General features: G+C 39.9%; 1 protein-coding gene across 1 annotated transcript in view; it reads left to right on the plus strand.

The window, feature by feature from the left end:
* Window positions 1-3290: 3290 nt before the first annotated feature.
* Window positions 3291-20218, plus strand: part of LOC139709257 (structural maintenance of chromosomes protein 6-like) — a gene marked incomplete at its 3' end in the record, with an annotated part of 32799 nt that continues 15871 nt past the window's right edge. The window contains exons 1-14 of the mRNA XM_071621207.1: window positions 3291-3449; window positions 4300-4414; window positions 5486-5591; window positions 6086-6284; window positions 6996-7076; window positions 8268-8369; window positions 9365-9502; window positions 11471-11551; window positions 12406-12552; window positions 14685-14773; window positions 15967-16131; window positions 16788-16966; window positions 17877-18055; window positions 18696-18806. Coding sequence (XP_071477308.1) covers window positions 3303-3449; window positions 4300-4414; window positions 5486-5591; window positions 6086-6284; window positions 6996-7076; window positions 8268-8369; window positions 9365-9502; window positions 11471-11551; window positions 12406-12552; window positions 14685-14773; window positions 15967-16131; window positions 16788-16966; window positions 17877-18055; window positions 18696-18806 — 1839 coding nt within the window. The remainder of the gene's footprint in view (window positions 3450-4299; window positions 4415-5485; window positions 5592-6085; window positions 6285-6995; window positions 7077-8267; window positions 8370-9364; window positions 9503-11470; window positions 11552-12405; window positions 12553-14684; window positions 14774-15966; window positions 16132-16787; window positions 16967-17876; window positions 18056-18695; window positions 18807-20218) is intronic.

A 20218-nucleotide genomic window follows, 5' to 3' on the forward strand; every position in this document is an offset into this window, starting at 1 on the left:
TGTGCTGCTGACTACCTGCTGACGCGAGTGACGGGCGGGTTACGCGGCGGCGCGCTTGTTGTGTACGTCGTTCGTGGGATCCGGACGCGGTGGGGATTCCCTCAAAATCAACCCTGGAAACACGTACCCGAGCTAGGTAGGAGTTAGCCTGACCAGACACTGTGCTGCGCACAGGGTCTGACATGTGTTAGTGTTTCAACGTTGTAAACGACCGTCACTATTGACGGCAAAATCACATAAAATACCTTTTATTTTGTATGATTTTAAGAGTAATATAATTTGCAACACTTACCTACAGCGTATTTTCCTGATGGTTGAGTTGAATTCGGCGTTTTGTTGGTATCCAGACCTTATTGTTGAATTTTTCGGAGTAGATCGTGCGGTGGCATCTTTTCCTTCGAGAGCTTCACAAAAGCAACAAACTACTACGCATGCGCATTCAGAAGTGGTTGCTTTTTACGTACGCATGTGCGCCCGTGCGTTTCATGTGTTACGTCAGGGAGGTGAGTCACCTCCCTGGTTACGTAAAGCTTGTAGTAGATCCGCGCGTGCTGCACCGGCAATGATTTGAACTTTTTTAGTCGGGGTCATCCGACTATCTCATCACTTCCGCCCCGACTACCTACGTTGTAGTATACGAGAGTGAATGCCATTCATATAACACGCAGATGAGGAGTGAAGCAGTAAGGACGTTTACAGACCTGATTTCAGCCATAGATTTCGGTAAGTTTTAGACGTAATTAAACAAAAAATCGCATACCGGTTATTGAATGATGGTCATAGATTACGATAATTCCTTATATTTTAGTTTTCCACGATTAATAAAGATATTCATGAAGGAAACAGTGAACGATAACAACGTCCGCGAAGGAAAAGAGGTGCAGCGCTGTCGCCAGCGCTGCGTGTAGTTAGGTAGGAGTGAAAGGTAAAAAAAGCAGACTTACACATTGTCAGAGCGCCAATTAATGCACAATAAATGTCAGTTCAGTAGGCCTAACGTTAGAGACGATGGACGATTTGAGAGAACGGAAAAGAACCATTCGGAAAAGATATTCTCGAGTTTAGTCTGCTCTGATGGCCATGTTGTTAGACATTGTTATGTTAGCATGGACGGTGTCTCGCGCACTCGTAGTGCAGTGATAGTGAGGCATGTAAACAATCATGGTAAATGCTTGACCGAAAGATCGGTCTGTATCTGTCCGTCGGGGAATGTTCCGCGGAGACTGCGTCTGGCTTCACGGATCCCCTCCGTATACAGACCGAAGTCAATGATGCCAGCTACTGTGTGGCAGTAGCGCACAGATAAAACGTTACGATAAACCAAATTACAGGCAGCTTTTTTACATTCAAACAAGTTTGACATGATATGACACATTATGCAGCAATATTTGGGGTTAATTTCTCACATTTTGCAATCGAAATACTCACAGTAACGCGGTTATAATGCAGAAATTTTATCCATATCGCAACATCGCCGTTCGCTAGCCGTAAGTCGCCATTTTGAATCTGTAAACCAATCACATGCGAGGTACTTTATTAAGTAAAAAAAACACGTAGAAACTACCTCGCATGTGATTGGCTAATAGATTCATACTGTATGTTTCTGCAGTTTGAACGTGACGATGCGACGGGCTGGTTGATGTGTGTTTTGCGTTGAAAATTCGACCGAAATATTGGATTATTCATTAATCTGGTGAGTGTAGTCTGTTCTTGAATAGTTGATTTAACTATTCAAGCTTAAATTTGCCGACCTAGGGCCGTGAATTAGACGCAATCGAGAAGGGTGAGGTACCTCACCCAATTTTCCATAGAGACAGTGGTTAAGAACATCCACACAGCAATGGGTACTACAACCTTCCGTCTGTCTACGGAGGACGGCGTTAATGGCAAAATACAAAAGAGTCCTCCGGACAGACGGATCTTTCTGTCTAGGTAAATGCTTGGGGGTAATAAATAGGTCTCACTCAGTTAGGTAGGCCCAGCTAAAGTTTACTTTTCTACTTCATTGCCGTGTTAACCGGTGTAAATATATACAAGAGAGAGGAGTCTCAAAACAACACAGAGGTCCAAAACTAACAGGTAGGCGGTGTGGCCCAAGCCTCAACCTGTTTCTGCAGCTGAGCTGCACTCCCGGTTAGCTCCCTGCAGGCAGGGGATGTTCACAATCACAGGTTGTCATGGTTGTAGGTTCCTCTAACGTTAGAACCTATCTCTAACGTAAGCTAGTCTTCTTCTGTTCTAACCAAAGAAAACTTAACTGAGACTGAAACTCAGTGAGAGTGAGAGACCCAACATCATGTCCCATGATCAGCTGATGATCAACTTGACCGAAAGATCGGTCTGTATCTGTCCGTCGGGGAATGTTCCGCGGAGACTGCGTCTGGCTTCACGGATCCCCTCCGTATGTCTACGGAGGACAGCGTTAATGGCAAAATATAAAAGAGTCCTTCGGACAGACGGATCTTTCTGTCTAATGATCAACCATCATACATGCACAGCCCTGTTAGCTGTACACGTGTTCCGTGCTTCGCACGGTGTGTGGTCGGGCTAACTCCGTCCATGAATCGTGATTACCCTCACCTCATTACATTGTCATTAGCAACAGACGCTGTGCATACATTGTAGTCTAACTAAAGACGCTGTGAGTGTCACTGCGAGTCTGACTACTCTGAGTCCGAGTGTAAAACTAAAACTTAAAGTTGGTGACTGACCCCTCCCTCAGGGAGTCCCAGGTGCGTGGGCCTGAGTGAGTGCAAACTGACCACATGCTAAAAGTAGTTACAGCTGCTCGGTAGAGTCGCAAAGGACCATGCAAATCAATCCTGCCTGTTTCGGAAACTAGCACAAAAAGTCACATGATATGTGATGCAGCAAAATTATGTTCCATTCCCTTTCTGTGTCATTCTGTGTCTATTGTCACAATGTTTTACCATACAAGCATTCCGACACTAGAAGTAGTAGTAGAACATAGTAGGCAGTGGCGGATCCAGGGGGGAGCGCACTCAGCGCGCCCCTCCCCCTTTATTTTTGTGTTGAAACAAAAGAAATAAAAAGAAAAATGGGAGATGGGTGCATGCGCCCCCCTTTAATTTTGGCCGCCCCCTCTTTAGTGAATTTTTGGATCCGCTCCTGCAAGGGGGGGGGGGGGCAGTCTCAAATAGCACGTAGAGTTCTAGTGGACCAGCTAACAGACATCTATGGTAATGAGATGAGTGACCAATCTTGAGTAGAAATTGATCATTCAGCAAAGGCTGAAAAATTTTGTTTTCTTATCTTGATGTTGTAGGAAAAGAATAGCCAGAATGCCAAAGCAGAAACAGAGCAGAAACGCTTCAGAAGAGCCGCAGGCCAAGAAGGCACGACTCAAGTCCCAGCGCAGCGGAGAGGAGGATGAAACCCAGGATGACACGTTCAACGCTTCCCAGAGCGCTGATTTCGATGTGAACAGTGTAAGAAAGAAAATACAGTGCACTCCTGTAATAAAGAAGTCCTAGGGACTGGTGGTTTTCTTTTGTTTTAATGAAATTTTGTTTTAGCTGTATGGTAAAGTACATAAACATTGATGTCTTGATTGATGATTGTAATGTAGGACCTGAAAATTTGCTTCATTGAAACAAGATTTCGCTATAACGGGAACTACTCTCTGCAATTAGATTTGAAGAATAGGAGTTCTACTACCATCTAGAATGACTTACATTGTAGATTCTACTTCATTTAAGGTTTGACTGAACAAAGCTGTAACTGATATTTGACATTATACTTGCAGGTACTCTTTGAATCTTGTGCTGTGTACCTTTGACATTCAATTCAGGCAACATCATAATGGCAATGTATTCTCAGTCAGGTGGTGCACCAAATTACAGGGAGCTGAATGTGAAGACGTCCTTTTGAAATGTCCATTAGGAGCGTGCTGCTACTTTGGCCACTGTTTTTACATTTGTGTCCCTATGAAAGCTATAAATTGAGAACTTGTATATGAAAAAGGTAAATTGCACAGACCACACACAGGCAGTTGTTTGTAATACTAGCTATAGAGAATCTTACTGTTTCCATGGAGCGAATGATATTCACTTTCCAAGATTTTGTGATTGCAGTAGTATATTAAGTACAAACATAAAATGAAATGAAGATATTAGAAAAAATCTCTGCTGAAGGGTCATTTTGCGGTTGTAAGTTTAGCAAAAAAAAAAAAAAAAAAATTACAGGAAATGTACTGTTCTAATTATTCGATTTTAGGATTTGATATCTGACATATGAGTTGGCTTTATATTGTTTTTCCCCATTTGCTCCAAATTTTAGTCGGAGGCAGAGTATGGCATCGTTGAGAAGGTGTGTGTGAAGAACTTCATCTGCCATGGCAGACTCTCCATGAACTTCGGCCCAAACATCAATTTTGTGGTCGGCCGAAATGGAAGTAAGTTATTCATCTTATTTCATTTCGAATGATTCACAAAATGTACCAGTACTCATGCCACATCACACCACAGCTATTTGTGACACCAACCAGTTACATACTGTAAAACCAGAAATTTTCGTGTGCATTTTAAATTTTGCAAATTTTGCGAGAGCCAGGATTGGTGAAATTAAGATACATGCTAAAGGTCTTGTCTACACAATATGCACATACTGCCAGTTGCAGTTTGAGAACATTTTGGTGCCTTGAACTACATTGTACAAGATGCAAACTGCAAGCAATGACACATCTACCAGCATATTACCGGTGTTTCAATATCTACCTTTTCAGGAGTGCTTCAAACGGAAACATGGGAAGAATCAGCTATTCTTTCATAATATTGGTGCAGCACAAGTCAGAAAAGCAGAGGGAAAAGGCAGAAGTTGTGTGTTCGTGTTTATAAATGAACTAAAACTGAACTAATTCTGATTGTTGTGAATGCAAGACCATGGGATATACAAATTGTACATATTGAATGCAGATGTCACAAGTGTTAGAATAATTTCCATGTTATGATGAATTGGTCAGAACTGTTTCTTTTTTTTTTTGGGGGGGGGGGAGGGGTGAAAGTAAATTGTGGGTGCAGTTGATAGAACAGGAAATGCTGTAATTCTGTTGTGGAAGCTCACACAATTTAATATTGACAAATTGTGTACCCCATCCTCACCCAGGTGTAACAATGAGTACCTGGTAATGTTAATGTAATGATACAGGTGAACCCCATTATAACCAGATAGTCGGAACTACAATAATTTTCTTGTTATAATGAAATTTTGTTGAAGTAGATATAATGGGAAATAATGACAATTTAACCAATGAAATTCTCCCATACCAACAAAATCTTTTTGTGTCCATGTTTACTATAAAACTAGGATTCGCCTGTAATGGCAGGGCCCTGCTAAAGATGAGTGCTAGCTCTGAAACGGCTGCCCTAGATAAGTATCACATTATCCTTGCTCTTTGATACAGTATACAAGATATTTAAATGAGGACAGAAAATAACAGTTGCTTTCTATCCATGTTAAATCATAGGTGGCAAGAGCGCTATTCTCACGGCCATCGTGGTGGGCCTCGGAGGAAAAGCAACTGCCACAACTCGTGGGAGTTCTGTCAAGAATTTCATCAAAGAGGGAAAAAGGTAAGTATCACATCACACTTTCTGAAGGTTCAGAAATTGGGATTGCTTACTCCTTATTCCATTTTCTTTTTTCCCCCCAATTTCATTTGTTCTTTGTTCCTAATCAGTTGTCGCTGTGAGGATTTGTGATTCAGATGCATGATTCTGCCACAGTGATCATGAAACGATTCTATACTCTTAATACCAAAGAGAGTATGTTTAATCTTGAAAGAATTTGACTCTGGTGGACTCAAATTTGAGGTACACAGGTTTGTAGATCGCCTCACCCTTTGATTCATAGTGTATGCTAGGATATTGTTACAAGCTTGTTGACTGAAATCCTTCACAGATGTTGTTGTTGTTTTGGTTTTAATGGTGTCTATATATGATGTACTAGTAGCCTTGCTGCGAGCCTTGTATTTACATTTTTTTTTTTCAACATACTTGCCATTTCATCTTTAGGACATACCATATTTCCACCTGATTATCCCATCGTGTCCCCCTCCCTCTTTCAGTGTTGCAGAGATCCGCATCACACTGCGTAACCGTGGCGACTTTGCCTACAAACCTAAAGAGTATGGGGACTCCATTATCGTTGAGCGAAAGTTGCGGAAGGAAGGGGGCTCCACCTACAAGCTGATGTCATCCTCGGAGAAGGTCATCAGTACGAAGCGTGAAGAGCTGTCAAGTATTGTGGATTTCTTCAACATTCAGGTAAGAATATTTTTTTAAAAGAAATAATAGCGCAAAGTTGCGTCAAAGTTTAAAGAGGATATTTGTTGGGGATTTGTGTGCAGGACATGTTATGGCGACTATATGCATGTATACTTCACTGTCACGGCAAGTGTTAGTTTTACTATATTTTTTCTCTTTTTTTTTAGAAAAAAAAAATGCTGATTTGATTTTGGATGAAATCATGTAATGTCAGAGGGTACTAAAATGTGACTAAAAAGACATTTTTGCTGCATATTACATGGAATTGTCCAGTAGTAACAGTATTGGAAGAAAGGAAGACAATTACTTGCACGAACATGCTGTTGTCATAAATGGTCAGGATCAAAGGTCTACAGGTATGTACTTTTGCATGGAAATTTCCTGTGGTAATGCAGGTTGTAATAGTATCAGTGACATCATTAATAAATTGAAAATTATGTGCATGAACATGATGGTGGTAGTTTACCAAAAGCCAGGGTCATTAAACTTGGATTTTTACTGTCATTTCCCAGCTGTAGTACTTCAACTAAAGAATGTGCAGAAGTAATATCATCAGGTACGAAGATTGAGATGTTAAACAATTTGATACCTGATATGACGAGGTGAAAGGTGAAAGGGCAAGGTCAAAGCCTACCAGAATTATTGTAAAATGCCATTTTCTTAAAAAAAAACAAACTTGTTTGTGTGTTTTTTTGCTCCCTCTGTTTTCAGGTGGACAACCCAGTGTCCATCATGACACAGGAGACGAGCAAGAACTTTCTTCAGGCCAGGAAGGCCAGTGACAAATACAAGGTACAAACACAGTTGTCACTTATTTCAGTATTATTATGATTTTTAGCTCCGGTATTAAAGGGAGGAGAATATGTTTTCATCGGCGTTGATTTGTTTATCTGTTGGTTGGCGTGTTTGTTTGTCTGTGTGCAAAATATCTTGAAGAGTTGTGAACAGATTTGGATGAAACTTACAGGGAAGGTTGACAATGACACAAGTAACAGATGATTACATTTTCATAGTAATTCGGTAGTTTTTGTGGATTTTATGAAGGATTGTTGATATTTTGGCATGTAGGGTCTGTGAACTTGGAAGGTCAAGCTGCGAATTTTTTTAGGTTTTCATATGTGCATTTAAGTTTCTGCTAAGATGAGGTGCCCCGCGTAGCTGGAAATTGATAACGTAACAAAATGCTTCTATATTGGGATATTGGAGGACTTTCGGCACTCGTATGTATTGGTGGAAATCACTGATCTCTATGGAAGAACAAGATCAGTGGTGGAAATGAGCTGCTTGGTGGAGGTCTGCGCTCTCAGAGTGCTTCTGGAGTTTTTTAATTCAGCAGGTAGATATTAAAATTCTTTGCATCAGAATATCCTAGATTTGTAGTGAGTTTACTAATGGAAATATTAGTTGCTGGCTACAGAAATGTAAATATCATATACAAAGTAATGGTGAGTTGTTCAACATTGTCTTGGTACTGTCACTTCATTTTGTTTGCATACTGTAAAAGTGGACTTTTTTGTGTACTGAATGATTCTTCATGCTTGGCTGGGTAAGATGAAGTTTGTGTGTTTATAATTCTGTGGAATCACGATATAGATTATTACTTCATATCACAAGCAAAAATTTGTGTGATTGTAATCATACACTAGTTTAATGTTGCCCAAAATGTGCAAGAATTTCCACTTTTACTGTACTCATGTATGACTAACATTAACTAAATTTATAATTGTTTGATGTGCATTTTTTACATGGTAGACTTTAGAATAAGACGTACATACAGTGTATTCTATTCATTTCTGTTTTTGTCCCACTGTTAATGGAATTTTCAGTCTTCAGTTTATTTGACTTGTTAAAAACTTTAGTCAGCTTGGATGTGTAGCAGTGTTTTTAATAGTAATGATAATGCTCACGATATAATTGCTATTGCTACTGGTTCCTTTTGTTCTCCTCACTCACTTCTTACATCATCACTCTATTTTGATGCAGTTTTTCATGAAAGCAACTCAGCTGGATCAAATCTCCAGGCATTACAGCGAAATTGCAGAGAAAAAGAAAGAGGCGGAGGATAAAATCAAGATGCAATCAGAGGTGAGCTTGATTTGATATCATTTTGCATATGATGCACCCCGGGTGTGAGGGTCTAGTAATCATTATTTAACTTTTCACAGCAACAACAAGAACAAAATAGAAATGAGTTACAAGCAACAATACCCATAACGTATGTTTTCACTAGGTGATTCCTTGAACATGAACAAGTAACGGTAGTGTGTTCTGCATTCAAGTGCTGTACTAGTGTGTTGTTGTGCCCCAGATATCACTACATCATGGTCCATGCAGCGTGCTAGGCCTACACTATACAAATATACCAGGCCTGAGAGGTTCTGGTTGCAACTATGTGCGTAAAGTGACTTCAATAGTACTACGTGCAAGTCACCGAAGGCATATGGTTTGACCAGAACCTCGAACAATGGCCTGGTATATTTGCTTTATATCCCTCCCAATGAATTTTAAGAGTAATGGCAAGTATGTGTGGGTGGTTGACTGATCTAAAGTTATCTTCTTCTTTTTTTCACGCACAAAATTACAATGTGAAAGTGTATGCATCGACTGCACGAAGCCCTTTATCTCGCGAAGCGTAGACGCAGTGCGTTTGGTGGAAATCCATACTGTGACATGATGTCTCATGCACTAAAATACACGCTTGTGACATGAGTGGTGCGCTTGCGCTTAGCAAATATCGCCATGACAGCATGATTTTGATATAGTTTTTTTTAAAATACTTTTTCCCAAGGGTAATAGTTGGACTAGCATTTTCATGGTGGGAATATGTTTTGTCACTTTCAATGCCCTCGACCAATCAGAGGACAAGAAATAATTTGTGAGGGATATGATAATTATTAGTTGCGCATGATCCAGCACTGGCATGTCTTGACATTGTTATGTTTGTGCATTGTTCGGTTCGTGGTTCAGAGGCGATTGGCAAGATTCACGACAATGAAACCATGTGAAAATTGTAGCAGGTACAGTAGTAGAACCACTCCTTCTCTTATAATCCCCTCTGTGCCTCCATCCATGCTTCACAGCAATTGCCTGACTTGGAGAAGGAAGTCCTGGATCTGGAGCAGAAGTTCAAGGCTGTGACCTGTCTTCATGACCTTGAGGAGAAGAAGCAAAGTCTGCTGAGACAGGAAGCCTGGGCCATTGTCATGGAACAGGAGCAGGTCAGCCACATTTTAAAAGGTGTGTACAGTTCTGGTTGAGGTGAAGATTTAGCTTTTAACGTTTTGTGAGATATTCAGAAACCACTCTATGAGATGTCAGAGAGCATGCAGTTCTAAGGGGTATCAAAAGTTTATTCAATGAAAATCAGTTATGAAATGGCTGACATATCCAAAAACAAGGTGAAACAAAGAGATACTGATAAAGTTGGGGCATGTCGCCTTTTATTATTGGCACTTTTTTTGATATCTCAGCCATTTGAAAACCAATTTTCATCAAATAAACGTTGAATCCTTCTTAACATTACATGCTCTTTCATATTTTATAAGAGGCTTTTCATTATCTCACTTAGGAATGTTCAAAACATGAATCCCTACCTCAACCAGTACTGTACAGTCTCTTTAACCCTTTGGCCTGAATTCACAAAGGTGGTACAAATGAAACCATGGTTTAAACCATGGACAAAAACCATGGAGCGCCAAGTGTCGCACAGAATATCTCGTTACGAAATTGGTCATTTCTTCGACCAAATGACCATTTCGTTAACGAAATTATCATGTCATGGACGAAATGTTCATTTAGTTACAAAATTTTGTCATTTCGTTACAAAATAATCATTTCATCAACGAAATGACTGCTTTCATAACCACATATTCCGTGCGACACTTTGCGCTCCATGGTTTTTGTTCATGGTTTAAACCATGGTTTCATTTGCACCCCCTTCGTGAATTCGGGCCTTTGAGGACGAGTCTCCAGTACACTTGGGCAGGTGTCTATGGGAAATGCGTGTTGTAGCGAAATCAGTCCGTCCTCAACGGGTTAAGGGTTTGTTTACAAAACGAGTTAACGCTGCTAAAAAGAGAGAGAAAATATGGGATACTTTTCACCATAATTCAAGAACATTCCTCGTTATGTCACAAGTGAGGTATCACTGGAAAAGTTTTATTTTGCTCTATTTGATGCCACACGACAAAATTATTGAAAATATCCGTGGATAGATAAAGGATGTGACATGGGTGAAGTTCCCAGCAGACAAAGATGAGCGGAGGGCATGGAAAAATCTGCTTCGCAGGAGGACCACTTCGACCTGTGATGGACTTACTAAAAAATGTTAAAAAATGGTGTTGAGACCACCATTTTGCGATTGCACTCTTCATTTGTCATGTATCACAAAAACTGGAAATTCCCCTCACCCCAATGCTTTTTCATCTCTCCAGCCCCCCCCCCCCCCCCCCCCCCCCCCCCCCCCCACACACACACACACACACAACTTCATTATCAGATTAATCTGATTTGGACAGCTGTTTAACTTTCTGGCAAAATGTTTTTGCTTAGGTAGTTGGGTTGTGGGAACTTGTAAAAATAATTATACTTCTGTGATGGCACTTAAAGACCATCACTGCATGTGCCATATATTATGCAAATTTAGACAATATCTCTGCTGCTAGCCACAGTGACAGAATGAGATGTGCATGTGTGTATCATTCCGTTCAGGAGAAAAGATAATGAGTTCCTTCCTTGTATTATGTTTTGCAGTGGATGTGTATAATGGAAGGCAATTTTTATCATAATTTGTTAAATTTTGCAAATATCGGTCAAATTGGGAAATTCGCAAAAATAAAGATACAGCTGAAATTTACCCAATTTATGGTATTCGACTGCTTTGTTAGACAAATGAAATGTTAATGATTTCTCTCAAGGGAAACCATTTTTGCACATGACTTTAAAGCTAAAATATATATCCACTTTTCCTTTCATTTAGATATTTGTAGACCTCTTCTCTCAGTGTTTACAGAAAATGGTTGGTTGCATCTTTTCCTATTGATTCATCCTCTGCATTTTTTTTTTTGATATAGTTGCTACTTTAGAAAATATTTTCATTGTGGTATGCTTTTTTTGTGTGTGTGTATTCACTAAATTTGGCCCCCAAATATGAGAAAGTTAACAGAAGTGTGGTTTTTGTCTTTCAGAAGAGAGATAAAGTTCAGATGAGCTTACAAAAAGAGGAAAGCAGGACTCCAAAATTTGACGACAAGATCAAAACAGAGCAGGTAAGGCTATAATTATGAATATGCACCATTTTAGGAAAGAAAAGTCAGATTTGTGTGGTGTGCCTTTGTTTCAGAATGTCTGATCTACTCAACTACTCAAACTGATCAACTCAAAGACCAGAAAGCCCCAAGTGCACTTCGATACTCTTGGTGTCAGATCAACATCATCTTGCAAACATGACTGTGACCTTGTCATTCATGATAATATCTGTATGCGAAAATAACAGCTTTTACAGTACTGTAAAAGTGGTTTCTTTCGTGGTGGTTTTATTTTTCGCGCTTTGAGGTTGAACCGCGAATTTAACATTACACGAAAATGTTTTAAACTCGCCGCTTGTTACAACGCTATTGGGCACATGCACACACGAAGAGTCCGCGCATTGTGTGTGTATAATGGTCCGCACACACAGCAATACCGCGCAATGTAGGTACAAGCATGTTTGATAACGTACTCGAGAGACGGGATTTCAGGTAAGCCTGCATTTAATTTCAATTTCTATTTAACAAATAAAAGAATAATTGGATTATAGTTTGGGTTTTCATGTGCAAAATGAAACAGTTTTTGTTTTGTTTTTTTGACTGTGAATTCACAGATTTTGTCGATCGCGAATTTAAACACATGCGAAAAAGTCGGCACCGAAAGCGCGAAAGTATCTGTACCCGAAAGAAACCACTCTTAGAGTACCTCCAAGCTTCTTCATGATCCGATCTGGCAATATCAAATGAATACATCACTCCCCAACATGTCAGTGAAGTAGACTTAACATTAATGGGCTTTACCGGTATGTGTTTTACATCATGTGATGACAAGTAATGATCATCGCTACGATGCTACTCTAAATGTTTCTTGGCAGGCCAAAGTACTAGAGGCTGAAGAGAAGTTTACCAAACTCCAGAACCAGATTGAGGATTTCAGACGGAGTATGGAGGATTTGAAGCCACAATACGACGCTACCTTAGACAACAAACGCACTCTCAAGGCGACGGCTAAGGGTTTTGAGGTGAGCAATTCTGACAGAAGATTTCCGAGAGCCGTACGCTCTCTAGGCAGTTGGAGAAGACAAAAACAAAAACTCATTTCATCAGAGAGAATGTCTTTGAAGGATCTTTAAATAGGATGTTGGATCTCTCAACTCACTTGAAGCGACGCCTTATTATCTGATACGTAGTGATAACTGGTATAAAATGAAAACTCATGCACGATCCTTCCATCTTTTGGCACCCTTGCTGGCTCAGTTCTGCTAATAGTGAGTAACATGACATGAGTAACCTTCTGATGTCACCTTAGCATTTAACTAGTTTCTTGTCTTTGCTGTGAGGGTATCTTTGTAGAAGGAAGTTGAGCCCCACAACTCTCCCACTGGTTTGTACTGAAACATGTGAAATCGATCCTTATGGTATAATTTACCAAAAACACCCTTATTCTTGATAGTTTTCATTTGCTAATTTATTCTATCATTTTATGATTTCATGAGAAATAAGTAATTTATATATTTTTCATTTCATTTCTAAAATGAGGAAAGTTGGTAAAGATTTGTGAGTACCGTAGGTCCATGAGAGGCTTGAGAGGCGATGACATTGCGCCGAATGCATAAAACAAGCAATTGCTTGTAAGCAAGCTCGTCTAGCAAAAGGTCTAGCTCAAGCAATTGCTTAAATTCATATGCATAAACTTTTGCTTGTGCTTATACCTTTTGCTTGTCCCGCACAAGCAATTGCTTGCATTTTCAACAAAAAGGACGTCACGCCTGTGCGAACACGAGAACAAAGGCGAGTGTGACGGCATGTATTTGGAACGGCATGTGTGTACAGAAACATTTCCTGACATAGCAAAGGAGCTATGAAATGACACTCATAAATGCACACCCAGACCCATACACACATCTACACACACACACGTACTGGTTGATTCCCATCACTGCATACAGTAGCCCGGATCTTTCAGATCGCACGTGGAGCGAGGTCTCTTTGCTCTCCACCGAAGTCAGACATCTTACCTGTTTTTCATTACATTTTGCGTGCTAACCACTGGACATTCCCGTTGTTGAAACAAAAAGTTTCTTACAGTACGTAGGAGTAATTTCTTCTAGATTTATACCACTCCTGCACAAGTGTGGTCCTTCTTTTTTTTAATATGAAAAATGATACTTAAAAGGGAACAACCCAGTTAAGCAAAAGCTCAAGCTCATTTTACAGAGCTTGGAAAATCGTAAGCAATTGCTAGCAAGAACAAGCAAAAGGTATGCTTTATGCATACATTTATAAGCAAATACTTGGTCTCTAAGCAATTGCTTGCGGGCAGCAAGCAATTGCTTTTGCTTGCTAGCAAAAGCTTCTGCTCGCAAGCAATTGCTTGTTTTTATGCATACGGCCCATTAACTTGTCACTCCACCTAATTTGCATATCAATTTCATAAAAATATGAAGCTTCAAATATAACGACAGGGTAGAGTGGGGGATGCCATGGGGTGGGAAGACTGGCCTGGTTGGGATATATTTGAGAATCCTCGTAATGATTTGTGTACATTTTTATCACCAATCTCTAGATAAATACACACACAGCCACCGTGGCTGGTGAGCTTCGATTCACATATATTCGCTGACCAGTGCTATTCTTGGTTTTCGAATGTACCGAGTGGACAGCGAATGAATCGGGCCACTCATAAATCCCCACACTACTGTAAAAGTGGATATTTTTGCGCGACTAATTTTTCGCGCTTGGTCGGGTAAAAAGAGTTTCAGTTGTTTTTAATTGGGCCGCGGCATCAAGACATCACGCACAGGAATATATGGCAAGCAGAAATATTCGCGTGCTTTTATTTTCGCGCTAGTTTCTGGTTGCGCGAAATGCGCGAAAATTTCAACACCGCGAAAATTTCCACTTTTACAGTACCTGGCCTTTAATTACTTTGTAATTGTATACCTCATTTAAGTGCAAGTAAAACTCCACCTGTTATTTGTGTTTAATTTGATTTCATTCATTATAGTTGATATCATCTTTGGAGTGGAATTTAACTTTGATGCTTAACTTGGTAGGCTTCCTCCTCCATTTAGTTGGAAACTAAATTTTTGTTACCTGATCTATGCTGGGCTCTTGCAGATAAAAAAAGAAAATGTTATCGTTTGTCTTACAGAAAGAGTTGAAGCAAAAGAGATCTGAAAAGAAAGGTCTGGAAGCGGACCGGGATGATCTTCTGAAGATGATCAAAGAGGAGAAAGAGAAGTGAGCGTTCCTACAGAATCCTTTTCCATTTTTTTTTTGGTTTTAAGATATGAGTTGTTGTGGCTGAGGGGAAAATATCACAAACTCTGAATCACAAGGCCCTAGGTTCCAGCCCGCCAGCAGCTGTAGTTAGGCTCATAGACAAGGCCCATTTCCCTCACTGCCCAGTCCTACACGGGGGACTTAGAACCATTGGTATGTTATATCACTTTGTAAACTTATATCATTGTGTCTTTGATTTTTTTTTTAAATTAAATATTTGTGCATGGACATTCTGAAGAACAGCCCTGGCTGAAGCTTGTACCATGGTGAAATAAAATGAATAAATGAATGAATGAATGAATGAATGAATGAATGAATGAATGAATGAATGAATGAATGAATGAATGAATGAATGAATGAATGAATGAATGAATGAATGAATGAATGAATGAATGAATGAATGAATGAATGAATGAATGAATGAATGAATGAATGAATGAATGAATGAATGAATGAATGAATGAATGAATGTATGTATAATGTATGTATGTATGTATGTATGTATGTATGTATGTATGTATGTATGTATGTATGAATGAATGAATGAATGAATGAATGAACGAATGAACGAACCATTGTTGCTTGCTCATAAGCAAGAGGATTTTTTGTTTCTAAATTCATAGTGTGTTACCAAACTCATTTTCATGTCTGTCATATTCTAAGAGCAAATCTTATAAATTCATGAACTTCATTTCACCTATGTTATTTCCGCAATTTTCTGTTGTGAGTATATTCCGCTGCAGGCATGATATATGATACAGTTACCACATCCTAGGAGAAAAAAAAAATGTTATGTAAGAATACATTTGATTGAAGTGTATCTGCATATCTCTTATGTAAATAACCTCAGGTGTATTCAAAATCCTAAAGTGAAACCTCCGTAAAAGAAAAAAGTAGCAGATCACATGTATCTACATCCTTTCAAATTTAGATCACATGTTGATCTACATCCTTTCAATTTGTGAACCTTTGCAAAAGAGGAATGCTGCCAGAAAAAAAAACAAAAAATGTACATTCCACAAATCATGTTGGACATTGTGAGGAGTCTCCATTGTAATTGATGATGCAGAAGAATGATGAAATTCTGAGTTTTTGTTGGAAATGGAACTCTGTAAACTTTATGAGCAAATTTGACTCTTGGAACGGTGCAGGGACAAGGCCCAATTCGAGGAGAAACGTCTGGCACGGGAACGGAAGATAGATGACCTCAAGGAACAGAAGAAGACGCTTGAGGCTCAGAGAGAGAACTCGGACAGGGAGATCGGTCAGTTCAAAGCAGCCATCGACAGGGCCGGGGCAGAGTCTTATGATCTTAGGTGAGCAGCAGCAGTCCGACGACGATCGTTGAGGTGTTCTGGTCCAGTGGTTTTCTGCACCTTGGGCTGTCAAGACAAAGGGCTAGGGTTCAAGCCGTGTCACTGTGCTTGTGACCTTGAGCAAGATCCTCTTTTTGTCCAAGGTGCATGGGATGTTGTTTTGGGATATCTTAGCCATTTCAAAACCGATTTTGAAAATGCTCAATTTCCGATTACTTGCCTTTTTAAACGATTTAGACATCCATCCGAATGAAGCCTAGTTTAAGGAAAGTAAAAACTCGATACAATTGGGACAAACTTGTCATTTCAAGTTTTTATCAATTATGTGAAATTGTCATCTCACAATGTCAAGACATACGCTAGACCTATTGGGAGAACCAGGCGATATGGCGGAGGCATACCAGTCGCCATAGCAACATTTCTAGTTCTAACTTGCATCAAGGAAAATCTTCTGGTGCCTTTAATTGATTGAATGCAATATAGCTCAGCCAGTTATGGCCAAGGCCATGGGTATAACAGAATTCCAAAAGATTCCAAAAATTTGAAACGGTACTTGGGCCCAGCATGTGCTCATCATAGATTGCAGTGCTCAGTCCACAGACAATTGGTCATAATTTGCAGTCCAGCTCACTTCTTCCAATAATACCCTGACCCAGGTTGCAGGAGAGTGGCAGCCTCCAGTCAATCAGGGCCATTAGGCAGCGGCTTACGGACCTCGAAGGGAGTAAGAAGAACAGGCTAAAGCTGTTTGGAGACTATGTGCCCGCCCTGCAGACTGAGATTAACAGATGTGCTACCGCCCGCGAGTTCAACCAGAAACCCCTTGGACCCATTGGTAAGAATAGCCGCAGTCACACCACGCAAAACTATGCATAGTTTGCTTCCCAATGACTTCCAGAAGTTTGAGCGTACGGCCACACGACAAGACAAAACTGCTTATAGTTTCAGTGATACCAAACCACCTGTAGGTTCAAGGTCTAACAGGAAAATGTACAAATGCGCAACAACGTACAAAAGAATGCACAATGTGCTTAAACAACATGAATGGATCTATTATCAGGTCAAAAACTTCTCAAAATGTCAGCCGCAAAGGTCACTCTACACAAAACTATGCATACTTTTGTGAGAAGTGAGAAATTTCCCAAGTGCATGCAGGAAGTTTCACAAGAAGTCTTACTGGTATCTTCTCAAGAAGTTTGTGGTCACACTGCCCAAACTACGCAAAGCAAAATAGCAGATGGTGAAACTACGTATAGTTTCATGTAGTGTTACCGTGCCGTATGATCACTGTTTATTGTCATAGGTTTATGAATAATTGCAGTTGACATTGTAATGAATTTCCAAAATGGAGTCACAGCCTTACATGCAGCAAACATCAGAGAAAAAGATTCATCATGAAAGATGAATGTGAAAGCGGAAGCCATTGTGAGGTGATGGAAAAATTCTAAAAGGGGGTGTGGGGACATCTCTCAGGCTCAAATCTGTGCAGAGGACTCTTGATGATAATATGCGAAAGAGGATTGGCGGCCAGTTTGTTGAGAGAGGCAGGAGCATGTTTTCTACATGATTTATAATGATTCACATCATAAGTGTCAAGTACACCATTGTATGTCCCTATGTGCTCTACAGGGCGGAAACTACATAATTATTGAAATGACATGATTATGTTGTGTACATCAATGATAAATGTAGCTGCATCACGCTTCACTAATATTGCAGCAAAATGAACCTTTTTCCTTTGCCAGGCACCTTTCTGACACTGAAAAACGATCGCTGGGCGCTCGGAGTGGAGGCGTGCCTGAAGACACTGCTGTTCTCGTTCTGCTGCCACGACCAGCACGATGCCCGCATTCTCAAGCGCATCATGGGGCGCGTCGTCCCGCCGGACAAATCCCAGCCAGCCATCATCACGGCCAGGTTTGAGGCAAGAGGGCGATTCAGTTTGATTTGGTTTGATTGATCCTGAGCGTCAAATATGGCGTCACAGTTGATGCCTCGATAGCTAAATGTAGACATTTTAAAAGTAGTTACAGAACACTTGTGACCTGTGACTGTGTTACCCTAAGTCTTTAATGTTAAAGCAAAAACGAACAACAAAAAACCCAACAACCGCTCTACATGTTTGGATATAGACTAAGTTTAATTTGATTGTTTGAATTTCATGTAAATAGAGATTTTGTATATTTGTTAACTCCAGCCCAAATGTCAAAATTGAGTCATGATTTGAACTTTGAAATGTAATATTGAATGTTGCATGTTTCTGTTGCATTTGAAACTGACTTACCTGGTACCCGACTGTTTGGTCTCATGTATATGTGACTGCAGCTACACTTTGAAACAATGTTTTTTGGTCACTCCCATGCTTGGTTTAGTGATCTTGCCATTTATGTAAATGGTTGTTGGAAATAGAATAGGAGAAATCATAGCCATTACACTTCAAATGGTAAGTTTGCATTTAAGTTCATTATTAGTTGCCCGACGCTGTTGTGTGTGATATTGGTGTAAAATTTAGTAGTTTAAGCGAGCTTTAACAATCATTACTTGCTTTCATTTGACTGTTGCAGTCACGCCCATATGACATACAAGCAGCTGCTGTGCAAACTGATGCCTTCCCTGCCTTCTTGGACATTGTGGCGGTCAGCAATCCGGTCATTTTCAACACCCTAGTGGACCAGGTAAGAACAAAGAAGAGAAATGTTGAATACCTTCTTGTGATTCGCACACATTGCGGCATGACAGATACATCTTCTTTATTATTATTATTATTGTAGTTGTTTTTATTTTTATACCTCCGCCAACGAAGTGGCCGGAGGCATTATGTTTTTGGGTCGTCCGTCCGTCCGTCCGTACGTCCGTCCCGTTTTGTTTTTGTCGATATCTCAAGAACCGTGAGGTGGTTTTGCATCAAACTTGGTATGAGGGTATATCCTGGGGGGATAATACTTTGTTTGGATTTTAGGGTCACGGGGCCAAAGGTCAAAGGTCACAGGTTATTTTGTGGAAAAAAAGGTTGAAATTTCATGTTTTTCTCCATATCTCGCAAATGGTTCAAAGTATCTTCATGGAACTTAGTATATATGCATTTACCAATGGGCAGTGATTATCTAGGGAAGTTGGGGTCATGGGTCAAAGGTCATGGGTCAAAGGTCAAGGTCAACTCCTCAAAATATCACTACTTTCCTTATATTTATGCAATGCCTGAAGGATTTTTTTTTTTAACTTGATGTATGCATGTATAACCCAATATATATTCTGTGGGAAGTTTCTTGCCAAAAGGTCAAAGGTCAAAGGTCAAGTGAAAGTGCTAAATTGCACTTCTTCCTCCATATCTCAAAAGTAACTCAAGGTATTATCATGAAACTTACATATTTATGCATGTTCTACCTTACAGTGATTCTCTTTGGAACTGTGAGGTCAAAGGTCAAAGGCCAGGTTTAGATAATACTATTTTACCATTTGATACTGAAATTATACTTTTTCTCAATACCTTGAAAATTACTCAATGCATAAACTTATAAAAGGGTCAAAAGTCAATTAAAAATCATCAGTTCCCCCAAATACCTGCACTCTGACGTTTTAATCATTCATCCACTTGAACCTAGTTCTAGGAAAGTGAACATTCAGCACATTTGTGGCAAACCTGTCATTTTAATATTTTGCCATTTGTGTGAAACTGTCATCACACATTGTCAGGACATTGTACTATAGACCTATTTGGAGAACCATGCATTATGGCGGAGGCATACACCAGTCGCCGTAGCGACATTTCTAGTTTATTTTTTTTTTTTGCATTGAGTTGTTTGTATTGCAACTGATGAACAAATTACCCTTCATTGATGTAAATAAGCACTTGTTATTCAGCGTTGTAGAAGTAGCCATAATAAAGGATCAGAACTATTCCTGGCTATTAGATGGAAGCTTGGTAAACTACTGCAGGGATTCTCAATCAGTTGACACTGATGGGCCAGGATGTATTAAAAAAAAAAGATTTGTTTTCGATCTATACATGTAACTGGGCCTCAATAAAACTTTGTAGGAGCCACAGTGGGCCTTGGTTTACCCCTCGCCAGGCCGGGCTTTTTTGGCT

The sequence above is a fragment of the Diadema antillarum genome, unplaced genomic scaffold, assembly GCF_040938485.1.
Source record: "Diadema antillarum isolate AM-2024a unplaced genomic scaffold, OU_Dant_1.0 seq00001421_RagTag, whole genome shotgun sequence".
NCBI classification, from domain to species: Eukaryota; Metazoa; Echinodermata; class Echinoidea; order Diadematoida; family Diadematidae; genus Diadema; species Diadema antillarum.